The sequence below is a fragment of the Clupea harengus genome, chromosome 13, assembly GCF_900700415.2.
Source record: "Clupea harengus chromosome 13, Ch_v2.0.2, whole genome shotgun sequence".
In the NCBI taxonomy this organism is placed as follows: Eukaryota; Metazoa; Chordata; class Actinopteri; order Clupeiformes; family Clupeidae; genus Clupea; species Clupea harengus.
Window position 1 is genome coordinate 6,050,714 of NC_045164.1, and position 18,616 is coordinate 6,069,329.

An 18,616-nucleotide genomic window follows, 5' to 3' on the forward strand; every position below is an offset into this window, starting at 1 on the left:
CTTGCCCCTTTCCTCCCTCTCTCACTTTCTTTCGCTGTCTGTCTCTCGCTTTCTCTCGCTTTAAATACTCTGTCACTCCATATTTTCTTTACTCCGTTCCAAGTTCTGATCTACTTTGGATCCCTGCTCTGTAGTGTCCTTGGGGTAAAAGAAAGTGTAGTGTGCGTGCGTGCGTGCGTGCGTGCACGCGTACGTGTCTGTGTAGTTCTGAACTGTGGCCAGGAGAGGAGATGTTTATTGGCCGGATGTATACTTGTGGCCCAGAACAAGCAGACAAAAGCACTTGAGTGGAGCTGTCCTTCCCACTGTGCATTACTGGCCAAGTATGTCCATACACTATGATTCACATTATATTTATTTTTCTATATTTAGTGTGTAGTGCTTTTTTTTTTTTTCTTTGTTCTGGAGGGCCCATAAATGCTTGTAGAGGCTTGGAGACGGAGGTTCTGCTGAGCACCTGGAGGGGAACATTAGGCTATTGTGGCGGGCCCCTTTTGTGCAGCAAGGCCTTCCAAGGAGCGCAGTGGTCAGTGGGCCTTTGTGTGGCACGCAGCCCTCCACCTTCAGTCAACTCCTATCTTCCCCATTCTCGCCCTTCTGCAAACATTTGTCCACTGAAGAATCCGACTGCTTTGTTCCCAGGAGATAGTACTGCCAGCCGTGCTGCTGAAGTGTGAGGTGTGCGTGTGTGTGTGTTTGTAAGAGGGAGAGTACGTGTGTAGGTACACGTATGTGTGTATGTGAGGACGAGGGGACACTTGAAGGCTACTAGACCGCGGTGATGAAGGGCAGTGTATGTTTTGTTAAGTTTAACCCCCACTCTCCGGTACAGAAAGAGAGAGAGCACAATGCACACACACACGCACACACAGCAAGAGATGCCTAGCCACCAGACAGAGAGGAAAAGAGAGGGTTAGCAAGCATTGAGGAACATAGATGATTCTAAATCTCACACACACAGCTGGTTTCCGGAGACCGAAGTACCCCTTAAGCTGCACTCTGATGGATGAGGGAGTGTGTGTGTTTGTGTGTGTGTGTGTTTGTGTGTGTGTGTGTTTGTGTGTGTGTGTGTTTGTGTGTGTGTTTGTGTGTGTGTGTGTGTGTGTGTGTGTGTGTGTGTGTGTGTGTGTGTGTGTGTGTGTGTGTGTGTGTGTGTGTGTGTGTGTGTGTGTGTGTGTTTGTGTTTGTGTGTGAGTCAGTCAGTCCAGTGGTTGTTGCCTCAACACTGGAAATTCTGATCTTTCACTTCCCTCTGCTCTCTGGTAGACAGAGAAGATGTGTGAGTGACGCCTGTCTGACTCATCACAACGGCCTCTGTGGCCCCTTAACAGTTGGTGTTGTAGTTGATTTGTTTGTTTGTTTTATGTGGTACGTTTTGTTGTTTGTGGTTGGTTGATTTGTCTGTATAATTATGTCTCTGGTTATTGTTAAGCGAGTGGATGATGTTAACTAATTGGCTCATTCCTGCTCCATGATACTTACACATTACTTGCTGTAGTCTAAGCTCTATTGCTCTTGTAAGGGCAAATGTTACAGTCAGGATGCTGCGTAATTTAGCACTGCCGTCTGTGCAAGTACGGCAATCCAGACTATTCTCATTTGTAGTTCCACGTTGGTGGAACGAACTGCCTAGCACTACCAGAGCAGGGGCGTCCCTCTCTACCTTTTTAAGAAGCTTTTGAAGACCCAACTCTTCATAGAGCACCTCCCTTCCTAACTTGCACTTCAACTAGTACTTAACTTGCAGTTACATTCCTGCACTTTTTTTTTCTATTTCTTTTTTCTATTTCTTATGTAAAGTAGTATTTATTGTTACACTAGGTCTCTTGCTCGTAGCTTGACTGTTTTCTCCCTTGTACGTCGCTTTGGACAAAAGCGTCTGCTAAATTACTAAATGTATAACACACACACACACACACACACACACACACACGCACGTACACATTCAACCACATACATCACATTATTCACAGACATACATATACTCACATTATCTATCCATCTCTACCTCACACACACACACACACACACACACACACACACACACACACACACACACACACGCATGGACACACACACATGGACCTACACACAGTCGTTGACAAAGTTTAGCCAAATTGAAGTGTTGGAAAAAATGCTAATCACTGCTGACTTTATGTTAGTGCATGAGATTTACCTGGGACCAAAGTAGTAGTGGTGGTGGTGTTGGTGATGGGGTGGGGGAGTTAAATCTGGAATGAAACTGAAGCAGAATGACACTGACTCCGCCAAACCCCCACAAACTTGAATGAGGGGGTGGCCTGCGAGAGAGCCATTTTGTTAGAGCTTAGACTACAGTATTGTTTTTTTTTGGGGGGGGGGGGGGGGGGCGTTGATTGGCAGTATAGAGTCTGTGTTGCATGAACTGGTTGCCTAATTAGTCTTTCAGCCACCCATGTTTCTGTGAGCTACCCCCTCACTGTGGTAGCATATTGAACTCCAATTGGCTGATGGGGATGGGCAGCTAAGAGTCCTCATTGCTTCCCACTAGCCAGTGGTAGCTGTCCTTCTTGCTAAGATTCCGCCTCTTTTGCCCAAGGGGAATGCTCCGTACAGCTAAGAGCCCTTCCCCATCAGCCAATGAGAAGTGGTCTTGCTAAGGGGAAATGGGCCCCACCAAACCCCTGTGTGATGAAAGAGTTAATGACTGTGGGAAGAGGGAGGAGAATGAATGAAAAATAATTGCCTTTTTCTCTCTGTGTGTGTGTGTGTGTGTGTGTGTGTGTGTGTGTGTGTGTGTGTGTGTGTGTGTGTGTGTGTGTGTGTGTGTGTGTGTGTGTGCCATTCAATGAGAACAGATGAAATCTAATCAGAATCAAAAGCGTTAAATGTAGAGAGGCAGATGTACAGTAAAATATAAACACACACACACACACAGAGTGAACAGGCGAGGCCTTGTGCTGGGCCTAATGATAACTGACTGCGGAGGACCTCTCTGTGGAGGCACTGAATGATATTGGAAAAAAACTCTTGTTTCATTAAGTAGAGGTCAGAAGGTCAGCGCCGGCTTTTCTCTCCTGCCCAGAACAGGTGTTCCTGGTCAGAGTTCATGCTACGGCCATGCTACGGATCAACACACACAGACCATCACATTACTCTCGCTCACAGCCCTCCACACACACACACACACACATGCAAAACTATCACATTATACAATACACACAGGCACACAAACGCACACTGACACCCCATCATACAAGAATGAAATTCTTCCCAGCCTCCTCTCCCTGTTACAAAGCATTACGCACGCACACGCACACACACACACACACGATCACAAAGAATTAATGAAATGTTGGTTTAATGCAATGTAGGGTATAGGAAGGGAGTAGTAATGAAGTAAATATCATTCTTGTTTGTTCTAAACTAAGCTGATTTCTGTTGCATTTACTTAGAAGATGTCATTTAATGGATTTTTTTGTTTGTTCCAGAGATGCCTACATTAATTCTAAACAATGTGCACAGTAATATAAATACATTAAATGATAGAAAACAATGTCAAGCGTTGTCCTGTATGGTGTGATTGAAAGACCAAAAGTTCTCACTATGACACACAATAGGCGCAGGGCTACTGTTGAAGAATAGTGCATTGGGGAGATCATCTGTGGGGTCCAGACAGTTTGAAATTGGTATTACAGTTGGGATTAAAACTGCCATTACCCAGAGCAGAATCATAAAGTTAAGAGCTGGATTACTACAGTTTAAATTAGCAATTTCAGGCTGGAAGTGGGAAATGTTTGTGTTTTTGGTCATGATCCTTGTATTCATTCATTCATTCATTCATTCATTCATTCATTTATGTATTCATTCATGTGTATAAACTCTCATGTTTAGAAATCATGGGGTTTTTGTTTTTGGGGTTTATTGATGTCATAAGCACTCAATCACCTGTCTTTCTTTCTTTCACTTCCTCTCTCTCTCTCTCTCTCACTTCCTCCCTCTCTCTCCCTCTCTCTCTCTCTTTCTTAGATTGCTGCTCAGATTTGTCGGCAGGCTGGTTTGGTTAAGAAGTCCAAGGATGTGATGGACTTCCATGAGGAGAACTTTGCTATTGTCTTCGCTGCTATGGGGGTGAGCTGCCTATGTGTGCTTGAGGCAGAGTGGGCTTAATACCAGCATTACGTTTGTGTTTATTGTGATAATGTCTACACACACACCCACACACTGTTGCCAAAAACTCTTAAAGGTCCTTTGGAAAATCGAAACCAATGCATGAGTCAGTGGTGTGTGTTTTGTGTGTACACACACACACACACACACACACACACAGTTACCTTAGGGTGTCTGTCTTGAATGGTTTTAATGCTTATGAATAGCCATCACTGTTTCGTTCCACCTCTTTGACAGGTGAACATGGAGACGGCTCGGTTCTTCAAGTCTGACTTTGAAGAGAATGGTTCCATGGACAACGTTTGTCTGTTCTTAAACCTGGCCAATGACCCAACGTGAGTCCCCAACCACACACACACACACACACACACACACACACACACACACACACACACACACACACTCACTCACTCACTCTCACCCAAATACACAAATAGTCATTTGTGTCAGGATTCAGTCAGGATTTTTCTGGTAGAAATTTGTTTATGCTATTTCCCCATCTCTCTCTTCGTCCCTTTTCTCTCTCTCTCTCCCTCTCATATATATATATATATACATATATATATTCCCTCCAGTATTGAGCGCATCATTACTCCTCGCCTGGCTCTGACCGCTGCTGAGTATCTGGCTTATCAGTGTGAGAAGCACGTGCTGGTCATCCTCACCGACATGAGCTCCTATGCTGAGGCTCTGAGAGAGGTAAGAGACGCACGCACGCACACACACACACACACACACACACACACATCTTCCTCACTGATATGAGCTCATACGCAGAGAGAGGTGAGACACACGCAAACACGTAGAGAGAGAGAGAGAGAGAGAGAGAGAGAGAGAGAGAGAGAGAGAGAGAGAGAGAGAGAGAGAGAGAGAGAGAGAGAGAGAGAGAGAGAGAGAGAGAGAGAGAGAGAGAGAGAGAGAGAGAGAGAGAGAGAGAGAGAGAGAGAGAGAGAGAGAGAGAGAGAGAGAGAGAGAGGTTTAAAATAGATTGCTTTGATTTATTTTTTTTACCTAAACGTGGAATGGTCAGGATTTGTGAATCCATTGAATTCATTTTCAGGGTTTACTTGTTGGCTTTGTTTACCTGTAGCCTTGTAGTGTTGCCTATAGCTGGCATTCTGATGGAATGTGAATAATTTGAACCTGTAGAGAAAGAGTTTTTTTTTTTTTTTTCTGTCACTAAATCACTGGATTAGATGAAGAAGCGGTTAGTAGGTGTCAGTGCCAGAACAGACACACACTTACAGTTAACAGGCTGTAACGTAAATGTACGCACACACATTTGTCTTTGACTGAAAGGTAGAGTTATGGCCTCTCCAATCTATCAGACACCCCAAAAGCAAGTCAAATTCCAGACACAGCTCTCTGATTTAACAAGCATTCACACAATGCCTTAGACCAAACATGCACAAAAATGCAGTCAACAGGGGATATTTTGACTAAGCTGCATAGGCACCGCACCCATTGTGTTTCACTTCTTCTTTCTTCTGCCATTGGAGTATGTGGCAGCCCCTGCACATGGTAAAAAGTTGTGAAATCTGGCAACTCTTACTTTGACGGTCCCATGATTATTTGTCTGTGCCTTGAGCGCTCTAGGGCCATCAGGGGGTCAAAGTCGGATGTGCGTTTATGTACGTAACTTTTAATGTGAATGCCCAATTTTCAAAAATTAGAAACTCCGCTTGATCCAAATAGTTCAACATACTCGATTACATACATTTCTAGTTTTAAAAGGCCATACATTTGTCCAATCTTTACGTAATTCGGTACAGACAATGTTTTGACCAAGCCTCCCAAAGGTTAAGTGATTGCTCTTCAATTTACAAAAGTGTTCACCCATCATGGATTACTTTTTTGATTGATTTCGGATTTTAAAAACTGTCGGTTACAGCCAATCGAAATCAACCAAACAGGAAAAGAGCTCATATCTCGGCCAGCCTTTGGCCAGTCGCCATGAAACTTGCTGTGAGTTGCTACAGCCATGCCCTTGACATAATGGCATCAGGTATCCTTGGCAACTATGGCCTGCCTGGCTGCTTGCCCGCAGTGAGCCTCATCAGAGATGGACCGTTAGCTAGGCTAGACATACAGCCCGACTCGAGTGACATCTTGGCAGTGGAGTTGTTGAGATTGTCAAAAACAGTAGACAGGTGGTGTATAGCTGTGTAGTAGCTGTATCCTAACTGTGGTGACTGAGCAATAATAAACCAATTGTAATATACGGTCCTATATGGATTTGCTATTTATATCACCCGCAACCAAATACATTTGAAGAGGCCGATGGATTACGCTTTTAAAACCAGTGTAAACTTCACAAAGTTGAGTAGCAATTTGTGTCGCCTTCCCTTTTTATAAATGTGCATATTATAGTCATGATCAGATATGTCAATATTCTAAAACGAATTTCCAACCCCCATTTCTGTAGAGGGATAACTTGCATACTACAGGATTGGCTAGCGCGCTAGCTGACACCATCGGTCAGTAGATAAACAAGCCTTATTTAAAGGTTCTTCAAAATAAGTTGTTCATTTACCCAATCTGACTTCGTATTTATCACGCCAAGGCTAGCAGTAATAACATTAGCGTTCGTGTTAGCTAGCTGTCTACTGTAAAATGTGTTCACTTCAACATGCATTATTTTCTGTTGAAAAGCTCTGCTCTGCTTTACTTCAACATGGTTCATGATTCATCAGGCACAGTCATTGTACATGCAGCTTAACATCAGTATCATAAATCATATCAATATTACTTATTCTGCAGTAGTGCAGCTCGTGGCTACGAGGTTTGTGGATTTTTTAATGGGCTCTTTGTCCACAGAACGAAGACGAGCACATACATACCCCTTTTCAATAATTATTTTAATAGAAAATGGAAACGGAAATACTGAAGGGTCATGGCGATGCCCATTGATTCATACATCAGCAAAAAGATGAATGTTATTTATGGGAGGAAGGTGTGTGAGCTTGACATTGAGTCCTATTCTGCCAAGACAAGTCCTGTCCATAGAAGCATAGAAATGGGGGTGTGGGTATACTCACCTCGACCCATTTAGCCTGCATTCACTGGCTACAAATACAGCACTTTACCTAAACTGATAAATTCAGGTTCAATGGGTTAACAGCACCAAGGGTTTGGTTTCCCAAGAACACTCATATTGAGAAACTATGTTTTCCCTTAACTCGCTTTGGATAAAGTCTGATTATTTCTACATATTTGTAGATATTTATTTATTCAGACACATACTATTTGTCCGCTCATCCTTAGACCTCTGCAGTAATAACTTGTTTTTAACAGCTCTGTCTAACCGTTCTACTGAGGTGTGTGTGTGTAAAATGAACCACCCACCCCTCCACGGCACGTCCTCATGCCCATGCAGGAGCAGATTGAGGGGGATTAACACACAATGCCACCGAGCTGCCGGACAACGTCCCTGCCACAAAAGCCCTTTGACCCCCCTCTTGACATTTTAAAGCCTCCATCAATTACCCCCCACCCCATACACCGACTGTTCCTCTGCCTGGGTTTTAGGTTCTCCCATGTTCACATGCAAGGATTCAGGTTTCTTCCTTTCCTCCCTCCCTCCCTCACACACACACACACACACACACACACACACACACACACGCACAAGATGTAAGCCGCCGTGTCATTTCCTCTCAAAGCAACCAGGAAAGGCAGCTGCCCAGATACACAGTTGCACAGATGTTACAAGTGTGTGTGTGTGTGCGTGTGTGCTTTAGAGGCTACATGCCTACCATCAGCAACTAACCTGAAACACTACTCCGCTGCTTTATTGTGTATATGTTAACATAGAGATAAAATAAAAATAAAATAATAATAATAATCTGAGCAAGTAGAGGATGGCTGAGACTTGAATAGTGCTACCATGGGGCTCGCTCGCTCTCTCTCCCTCCCTCCCTTCCTTCCTCCCTCCCTTTGTGTTGTGGTGCACATCAACCAAATGTAAATAAGATATCTAGCTGTGTGAAAATGCAGCTTGTGTTTTTGATTTTTCAATCCGTGTTTATATATGTGGACCTTGCCCTATACAAGGATCAATTAAGAGTCTATACAGTGTGGAAGCACCTTCCGTGTGCATATCTGTAATGGTTTACTTTGTTTCAATTCAGACACATGAAGGTTGAGTTCTCAGAATGAACTGCTCTTCAGAACATTCATCTTTTTCTTTTTGTTTCCCTGAAGCGTGATGGTTGTATGACATTTTCCCATTTCTTTACACAGTCCTTTGCGTTTTTATTGGACACTGCAAGGTCTTTTGAGCTGCAAGGATTGGGTAGTAGAGGGCAGACAAGGCAGTGCTCCATAGTATGGTCTGCTTCTCCACATTCACTGGTGGTTGGGCCAGTCTTATAGCCCCATCTGACCAGAGCATCTTTTGACAGAACACTCATGACATACACGCACACACACAAACAATTATTTTCCCTCCTTACACTAAATCGTCACAGTATGTACATGACCAAAGAAAAAAAAACTTAATGTAGGTGGTTGTGTGTTAGTGTGAAGCCATAGACACACAAAATCGACATCAAAGAACTAGCGGCGGCGAAGGCCGACTGTTGCGTTGCCTGTCTCTGCGTAGTTTTCAAGTGCATCTTTTTGGCCCAAAGAAGGCCAAATACCAACTACCATGAACGTACTGCGCCTGCATTTTTACACTACTCGTGAAACCAAGGTTTCATAGTATAGCGACTTACGGGTATACCGACAGGTGCGGGCGCCGTTTCAACAAAGATTTTTTTTCCCCATTTAATAGACCTGGTTAATGGCAATTAGTTGATATGGGGGAACATTTATGACAAATCGAATTTTCATATTGTCTACGTGAGTAAATATCCGATCATAAATATTTTAAAACTGAAACGGATATAACACCGTATAGGAATAACAATAATTTATACAGTATTTCTAGGATATAGTGTGCGTGTACCAGTTTTTCAAAACCTATTTGTGCATTTTGTTTTGCATCCATGACACCTTTCAAGAATGATTTTAAGCGGCGGGAAACTGTAGTGGTTAAGTTAACGATGATTGTTGAACATGTGTAACTAATTTTTGAATATATGTTGACTCAGTTTTTTCTGATTCACTGTCAAACGTGGGAGTTGGAGTTTGTCAACAAGGATAATTTAAATATGGATACTTCAAATGTTCACATCTTTTGTCGCAAATAAAATATTTTGAGGTTATTTTTATCATCTAAGTAACACCATATACGTGGACATGATGCGTGGCATATTCTCCATGTGTGGGAGTTGACATTGTTTGGCGGGAAACTGTGGTGGTTAAGTTTAACAATGATTTTTCCAACAATATCAGTAATGATGATCAAATTGTATCTGGAAATGTTGAGGATATGCTGTTGGTAAGTTTGATACATACCTGAGGTAATCCCTCTGCTAAATACGTACAACCAGTCAAACTAGCTGACAGATTGATGTCAAATGTATGGTTGACAGAATTTTGGCTCGTATTTCAAATGGCCTCTATTTCCTTTAAAATAATTAAAATTCTGCGCATTTTTGACATGACATTTGTAGTACAAAATATTGTAGTGTGTTCCAGTTTTCTGCTAACAGTAAAGTATCTGTGTTAATATTCTGTGTTGATGCACTTGTTGTGCTGACATATGGTATTTTTGCATTTCTTTTTTTTTAATTATTGTCCAGTTGCTGCTAATTCTACTCATTTATAATACACATACAACATAAGCATATACCTTGAAGTACACAGACATATGTGTGGGTAGTGTCAAATTCTCCCAGTTTATGAAACCGCCTTTGTAAAGCCTGCCAGATGAGGATCTGCTATTAACCTTTAATAAGTTCAACGAGACGCAGCTTTCTACACCCACAGTTAATTTTCCTCTGCAAGTGTGTTCAGCTGGTTTCCTCAGGGCCTTTCATTAGCCACGCCAGCCACTGAAACACTCGCTGCTTTGTGCACAGAGCTTAGAGGAAGACTCATTCTGGAGTGCGTTTCCCAAACAACAACGACATTAGCAGTTAGACAGTTTCCCAAAATGCTTACCTCATACATTTCTGTCACCATTGAGTTAACGTCTATAGTATACTTATAATGAACGTGTATAGGTTTTTACATTGAACAGTTGACTCTTGTGATATTTGCAAATAAACACAAAGTCGGTCGTAGTCGTAGGTTGATGCGCTTGTTGTCTCCCACTGATAGTCTAGTAGCCAACGAGGTGAACCCGGAAATGTTGAGTACACCAAAGTTTTTTTGCAGAAATGTGAAGTATGGGTCCCCAGTATACAGAAACTGCCGGATGCTAATTTGCATATGTTGAGCAATTTGCATAATTAGCATAATTAGCATTATTAGCTTAATCGTCCAATTTGACCACATATTTTGCCCTGTATGGCCAATTCCTACAATATTGGAGTCTTTTTAGAGGTTTTAGAGGATGCTGAATTCAATTCTGGCACTTTCATACTTTAAATGGTAATTGAATAACACATTTGGATACATTTAGACACATTTGTTATTAATTTTGGACGAAATCTAAGGTTATTTTCATGGTAAACACAATAATCTTAGATTTCAGAATCATGAGTGCTCTTGTGAATGTTAAAGCATTTTTTTTCAGGGTGTAGTGAAGCTAAATCCCCTCCTGATACTTGACTCCTGTTTGAAATTTGCATTTCTGGAGGAAAAAGCATTGCGATTGCAATAAACTCCTTGGGGTTAAACACCCTGTTGCCTCATGTGAAGCTGAGAAGGCCAGTCTGCTTGTGAGGTGGCTAGGGTGAACAGATGTCACCAGAGTCACAATGTGAACACTTTGATGGTGATTGGGTATCACTTCTGGCACACCCACTAAACGCAGTTAAACTACCTCAAAAGCTGCTGGGCACCGGTGTGCATCGTAACCACCAACCACATGACGAACCGGTATGTAACGTAACTCTGTTGAATGTCCCCCATGTGCGATCAACGAACTATGTACAAATATACACTATATACTGTACATGCCATACAAGACAGGCCCCTTAAGTCGCTAGGGTCATGCCCGAAAGGCAGAAAGGCTGCCCAGGTTGGTCCACAAGTCGCAAGATCCAACGAGGACCCAGTTAAAACACCGCCAGACGCAAAAGTTAAAACTGAGTCTGGGCAACCCGGGTCAGCCCGCCAGAAGCAAGACTAATCAAGAGGGCCTCACCTCTGCACCACAAAAAGCACACACTGGCTACCACCTTCAGGCAAACGGCTATGCCTCACAATTAATCAACAAAAGGCAGCCTCCTCATCTTCACTATCCTCGTCTGTTCTGTCATCATCTTCTCCAGATAGTTGAGTGAGTATGTTGCAGCATATCCCATCATTGCCTTTGAAGGAACAATAACTGGTACAGGCCAGACCTGCAGCTGCACAGCTACACTTTGCTGATGTGCAAGGTTTCAACCCGGCTCTGCAACCACAGCTGACGACATCTAACAAAGCCGGAGGAGCAACTGGACTTGAATCCTGGGTGGGCATAATCAGTTCCTCTCCTTCCTTTAGGCCCATCTTCTTGTCCCATCCAAACAAAGTGATATCCACAGCCGGTGGAGCAGCCTGGTCTGCTGCTTTCCATAAGAGCACCTGTAGGTGGGCACGTCTTCCATGAAGGTGCATATTACGCTCTGTAGGAGGTAGTGTTTTCAGTGCTGGGGGCCTTTTGCGCTTTCGGTAAATGTCATACCGAGCTGCATCCAAGGTCACAGAGTTCCTCTGATTGTACAGAGCCAGAAAGAAAGTCCTTGTTGCTTTGGTGATCTGTAAATCTGTGGCTTCTGCCTCTCCAATACAGTGGAGAAGCTTGCCAGGTACAACTGTCATGGCCTCGAGTGCAGATACCTTCCCCTTCCCAACAGAATATGAGGTGGTATCACATCCTGAAAGATGCATGGCCAGAATAGAACAACAATGGTCACCCAGGTTCTTTGCAGTTGCATTTATGCTGAGAACAGTGCCATTCCATGTTTCCATCTGTAGGTTAGTTGTGATCCCAGCCTTCCAACACCAATAAACCATAATCACAAAGACATCTGTGTCATCACTAAGAATGCGAACAGTTGAAGCCCCATGTCTGACAACATCTAACATGTAAGATATAACTGATATATCAGCCTCATCATGTGTCAATGCTGTCAGCTTTACTGACCATCACGATCTTACTTCCTACATTGAATGTACACAGGAGTTCGCTCAGCCTTTGCTTGTTGTGCTCGACTAGGTAGAGGTATAGTCAATGAGAGCTTGTACTCTGTGGAGCTCTCCCCTGCTCTTCTTTGTCTCTCATGGTCCTTGGCAGACACCTGCGAAATTTTTTGTCAAAGATGACAAATGTTTGGGTGTTGTAACAACTAAGCCGATGTCCCATGCTGGCTGCAAGATCTGCCACTGTCCCAGACGATAGCCAAACCACGTGATAAATGAGCTGAGATGCATCCACAATGACAACATCTGGTGGCTGGGGATTGCAAACTGGAATTCCAAGCTGCTGGACAAGCACTGACATATTGCCCTTTCGGAGGCATCCATTGTCATCAATGATTGACAAGGGGACTGGGCTAAGCTCATATTTGAAGAGAGAGGAGAGCTCCACTTTTCTCTGGGCTCCCACCACCAACAATCGAGCAAATAATGACTCAAGGTCACAAACAACCTTCCCACTGACCTTCATTCCCTTTTTCTGGAACTTCATAGTCACTACCTTGTGAGAGATGGGTGCATTAAATGCCTCCGGAAGTGATGAAGTAAACTTTTTACACATAGCCTGGCCAATCTTCAGCGCATCCTGCACATTCACCTTTTCATCAGGCACCTGTCCATTTATGATGTGGTAGAGCAAAGTGCTCTCTGTCAAGAGTGGATTTGTGTTTTCCCACAGCATCCTCACAATTTTAGAGCGGTCCTCAGCATCCAACTCCCGTCGTGCTTCACCCTCCTCTTTGTGTCTGTTGGACAGAGTCTTCTCTGATGCTACTTTATCACTGTACATGTCATCCAATGACTGAGAAAGATGTGAACATATGCCAAATGATTGGATGCAAACTGCAACCTGTTTAGGGTTGGTTGAAATACCCTTCATGCCCCCTCCTCCCTTCCCTTGCCTGATGCATGTCTGCTCCCCAAACATATCTGCACTCACTGCAAGTGCACCGTCTGAATGGCGGCACACATGACTTCCGGAAAGAAGGTCATCTTTTGCAATGGAAGGAAGGTGCTTCATTTGCTTTACAACAGCTTATTTGCATAAAGAGAGTAGGAGCTCTTGTGATTCTAAATTGTGAGTTTATTGTGTTCACCATTAAATTTCATCCGAAATGAATCAAAAACCTGTCTAAATGTATCCAAAATTGTTATAGAATTACCATTTTGATGTCTGAAAGTGCCATAATTGAATTCAGCATCCTCTACAACCTCTAAAAAGACTCCAATATTGTAGAAATTGGTCACACAGGGCAAAATATGTGGTCAAATTGGACGATTAAGCTAATAATGCTAATTATGCAAATTGCTCAACATATGCAAATTAGCATCCGGCAGTTTCTGTATACTGGGGACCCATACTTCACATTTCTGCAAAAAAACTTTGGTGTACTCAACATTTCCGGGTTCACAATGGGGCTCTATGGGCTGGCTACTAGACTATGAGAGGGATGTAACAAGTTCAAATCCAGCACAAAATAATTATTCCTTCTAATCCTCTGTTACTAGTCCTGTGTAAAGCATACACCATATTCCTTTCCTGCAACACCAGAATATTAATATAATAGGTTACATTAATTGTCTGCAGCCTGTCGCATTATTTTCTGTAGGTGTGTGAATTCACCTCACATGCTTGTTTCTTCAAGTGGGCCTTTTAATATTTGTTTTGCCTAAGGCAATAAGAGGTAGGGTTGTATGGTAGTTAACAATGTCAAATATCAACCAGGAACAGGGATACATTTAGAATGATTAATTCGGGCATTAATGAATTTTTAGATATGAAGTATCTGGAACCAAGCTTCTAACTATGTGGAGAGCTGTAGTAGTAACTACAATACTTCACCACAGTGTTGGCAAATGTCCTGCCGAAATATTGTTTTGTTTTGCTTAACGATGATTTAAGTTACGTAGTTCCTGGATAGTTCAAACTAGGGTTTTGGGGAAACACTTGCATCACAAACAGCATAGTTCCAAGTCGCTTGTGCGATTAAAGTCTGACAATTATTATATATTATTATATAAGTTGCTACTGTGGTTAGGAAATGCACTCCTGAAGGGAGATGTAACATGGGTCCCAGAATGATGACCAGCTTGCATGTACCCACTAAAAATTATGAATGTTTGTTGAAATGTGTAAAGCCAGGTTATTAGGTTAAAGTTGAGCGTTTGTGTTTGTTGGTGCAGAAAGTACATATTACATTCAGTCTGTCTCTCCATTTTACCTTATATGCGTCTATAGCTATATATGGCTCTCTACTAGTCTCAAATGACTCTGTAGCTGATGTCAAAGGCAAGTTCTTGGCCATCCAACTTGAGGATGCTTAACAGCAACCCTGAAGCAGACACTAGAACTATGTACATAAAAGTGCTTGAAGACGCTTACTGCTACAGGAAGGGCCAGACTCAAGAAGATCTAATTGCATACAAGTGTGGTTGAATCAGGCATTTTCCTCTGGGAAAATATGGCCGCCATTTAAGTCCCAAGTGTCAGGTTTAATTAGTATGTTTATGTAGTGTGCTTTGTTTATCCATGTTTTCCTAACCGTGTGTGTTACCTTTGTTGGGCATGGTGGTTGCGTGCGTGTGTGTGCGTGCGTGTTTAGGTGTCGGCTGCCCGAGAGGAGGTGCCTGGTCGCCGTGGTTTCCCTGGTTACATGTACACTGACTTGGCCACCATCTACGAAAGGGCCGGACGAGTGGAGGGAAGAAATGGCTCCATCACACAGATCCCAATTCTCACCATGCCCAACGATGGTATAACACACATACACACATACATACATACATACATACACACATACATACATACATACATACATACATACATATACACACACACACACCCAACAATGGTATAACTAACACACCACACCCAACGATGGTATAACACACACACACACACACACACACCGTACCCAGTGATGGTATCACACACACACACACACCATGCCCAGTGATGTTATTACACACACACACACACACACCATGCCCAGTGATGGTATTACACACACACACATACCATGCCCAACAATGGTCATACAAACACACACACACACACACACACGCGCACACACATAAGCACCATGCCCAACAAAGGTAACACACACACACACACACACACACACACACACACACACACATACAGTTTCTATACCCAGAAATGTTAAAACACGTACTGATGACGCACGTGTGTGTTCTCCTGTGTGTTCTGACTCCCCCCTCAGATATTACCCATCCAATCCCTGATCTGACTGGTTACATCACTGAGGGCCAGGTCTATGTGGAACGCCAGCTGCACAACAGACAGGTGGGCTCACTCCAGCACCACGAATAACATGTCTTTAATTCGTCCTCATCAGGCCTACACACACACACACACACACACACACACACACACACACACACACACACACACACACAGCCATCTACACTGATAGATCCCGTATCCTTTTATTTGTATTTATCATCATGTCAGTTATGGAAACACAAACACACATGCTATATATTTCTCCTTCTAATATATACACACACCTTGCTCTCTCTGTATCCTGATGCAACATAGTCAGGTAGTTTCTCACCATACTGAATCTCCAAAGAACAATCACTGTCTAGTAGTTTAGTGATTGCATCAGTTGAATCACAAATCTCCTAGACACTTCTCTGCTCCGTGTGTGTGTGTGTTGTGACCGTTTTCTTGATTCTGCTGCAGATCTACCCTCCCATCAACGTGCTGCCATCTCTTTCTCGTCTGATGAAATCGGCCATCGGTGAGGGCATGACCCGCAAGGACCACGCCGACGTCTCCAACCAGCTGGTACGGAGCTCACTGACCAATCAGAAAAGAGTGAACAGACCTGCGGGGACATGCCTAGCATATCAGCTGACCAGTCAGCAAAGAGCGAACGAGCAGAACTGCTGACCAGTGCCACGGTTCCTAGTTTAACAGCTGACCAATCAGCATATAGATGTATAGGAAAATAGCTGAACCTTGGCTGTGTAACTGACTGGTCAACTCAGATAGAGGAGATCTATCTGATTGAAGGGACGGCATGTAAAGGCATCTAAGAAATCACTCCAGAAGTCCTCTTTTGATTGCTGATTTTTCCCTCTGTTTTTCTGTCCTCTCTCTCCGTGTTCCTGCGCTCATCTTATTTCTCTTCTCTGTTCCTTTGCACTCTCTCTCGCTCCGCTCACCCTATCCCTCCCTGCCTCTCCTGACACTCACTATATCTCTCCCTCTCTCTCTCTCTCTCTCTCTCTCTGTGTCTCACCCCTCCCTCTCTTCTCTCTCTTCTCTCTTCCTCTCTTCTCTCGGTCTCTCCCTCTCTCTCTCCCTCCCTCTCTTCTCGCTTCTCTCTCTCTCCCCCTTCCTCTTCCTCTGCAGTATGCCTGCTATGCCATCGGTAAAGACGTTCAGGCCATGAAGGCCGTGGTGGGAGAGGAGGCCCTGACCCCAGATGACCTTCTGTACCTGGAGTTCCTGCAGAAATTTGAGAAGAACTTTATCGCTCAGGGTAAGCTGCAGGAGATCATAGTTCATTCATTTTTTTTCCCTTGAATGTGGCTGGAAGGTGGGAACAATCATGTCATGTTATTTAAACAAGTTTTATGTAGGAAGTAATCAAATAGGGAGAGTGTGTGTGTGTGTGTCCACATGCACACTCAAGCGTCCTTATGGGAGTGTGTGAGTGTGCACATGTTTTCGTGTGTGTGTGTGTGTGTTCAGGCTGTTAACATGTTCAGGAGGGATGCCTTGGCAAGGCTTCTGTGGTCATTGCCGCTTCCCTTCTCTTCAGATCCCTTTCAGCAGCTCCGGGGTTTGTTTGAACAATCCATAATCTTCATTTCCCGTCGCCAGCTAAGAGCTCCGATTTAGCTGATCACAAAATGGCCGTGTTAACTCTGAGTGATAAGGGCGGCCTGCCACTGTAAAACAAACTCCCCCATCAGTCAGACAAAAGCCCGTGTCTGAAGAGCAGTTCAACATGGAAGCGCTTTGTTCTCCACAGGGCTTTATGTATTTGAGGATGGTGGTGACAGTGATGAGTTAGTCACTCCTCTTCCTCTGTGTGTGTGTGTGTGTGTGTGTGTGTGTGTGTGTGTGTGTGTGTGTGTGTGTGTGTGTGTGTGTGTGCGTGTGCGTGTGTGCGTGTGTGAGACAGAGAGAGTGAGAATGGGAATGTGTCTGTGTTGCTCTGAAATCAGTAAAAAGCTTTTCACTTTCCAACTCTCTCTCGCGCACGCACGCGCGCACACAGACACACTCGATTAACCAGTGGAAGGGTAGAAAACGTCCTTCTGTCACACAGCGGTCCCCAGCCCCCGCCCTTATTGTGGTCCTGTGAAGTGTCCCCTATTGTGTGTCTGTCTTGTGTCAGCACTGTTCATATCTATTCATATCTCTTTGTGTTAGGGCGCCATTGTATGCTGCTGAATAGCTTCACCATCAAAAGACACTAATTGAGTATTTGTGTCCTGGCCTCTGGGAGAGATATGAGCCATAAACTTTTCATATCACATGTCAAGCCTTTAAACTCCCTCAGTAGCTGATCATACATAATAACCCTTTGGTGTCAGCTTTTTAAGCAGATGGGCTAGTATTTTCTGGTGTATGTACATTTCATGGTATGCGGCTCTACATAGAAGGGAATTCTGAAATTTCGACTACAAGGGGTGTGTGTGTGTGTGTGTGTGTGTGTGTGTGTGTGTGTGTGTGTGTGTGTGTGTGTGTGTGTGTGTGTGTGTGTGTGTGTGTGTGTGTGTGTGTGTGTGTGTGTGTGTGTGTGTGTGTGTGTGTGTTTTCCTGTAGTTCAACTGGTAGAGCTGGGTGCTAATTACACCACAGTCGTGGGTTCAAAATCCAGGAAGTGAAAGTAGGCACAGATAAAAGTATGAAAGTGTCGGCCAAATTATTAAATGTGACTGATTTTGTTGTCTTGGCAGGTCCCTATGACAACCGAACGGTGTTTGAGACGTTGGACATTGGCTGGCAGCTGCTGCGTATCTTCCCTAAGGAGATGCTGAAGAGGATCCCCCAGAGCACGCTGGCCGAGTTTTACCCCCGCGAGTCTGCCGCTCGCCACTAAAGACACCCCCCCCCCCCCCCCCACTGCAAGCCTATTGCCCTCTGGGTGGAGCAGAAGGGAGGAGGACATATGCACACACACACACACACACACACACACACACCTTCACACACACACCTATATTGTGTGTGTATATATATATATTA

General features: G+C 43.8%; 1 protein-coding gene across 1 annotated transcript in view; it reads left to right on the forward strand.

Annotated features, from left to right (window-relative positions):
- atp6v1ba (ATPase, H+ transporting, lysosomal, V1 subunit B, member a) overlaps positions 1–18,611 on the forward strand; it is a 36,484-nt gene extending 17,873 nt beyond the window's left edge. The window contains exons 7-14 of the mRNA XM_031579518.2: positions 4,009–4,110; positions 4,387–4,484; positions 4,725–4,848; positions 14,988–15,138; positions 15,609–15,691; positions 16,094–16,198; positions 16,769–16,898; positions 18,328–18,611. Coding sequence (XP_031435378.1) covers positions 4,009–4,110; positions 4,387–4,484; positions 4,725–4,848; positions 14,988–15,138; positions 15,609–15,691; positions 16,094–16,198; positions 16,769–16,898; positions 18,328–18,470 — 936 coding nt within the window. The 3' untranslated portion in view covers positions 18,471–18,611. The remainder of the gene's footprint in view (positions 1–4,008; positions 4,111–4,386; positions 4,485–4,724; positions 4,849–14,987; positions 15,139–15,608; positions 15,692–16,093; positions 16,199–16,768; positions 16,899–18,327) is intronic.
- Positions 18,612–18,616: the final 5 nt, after the last annotated feature.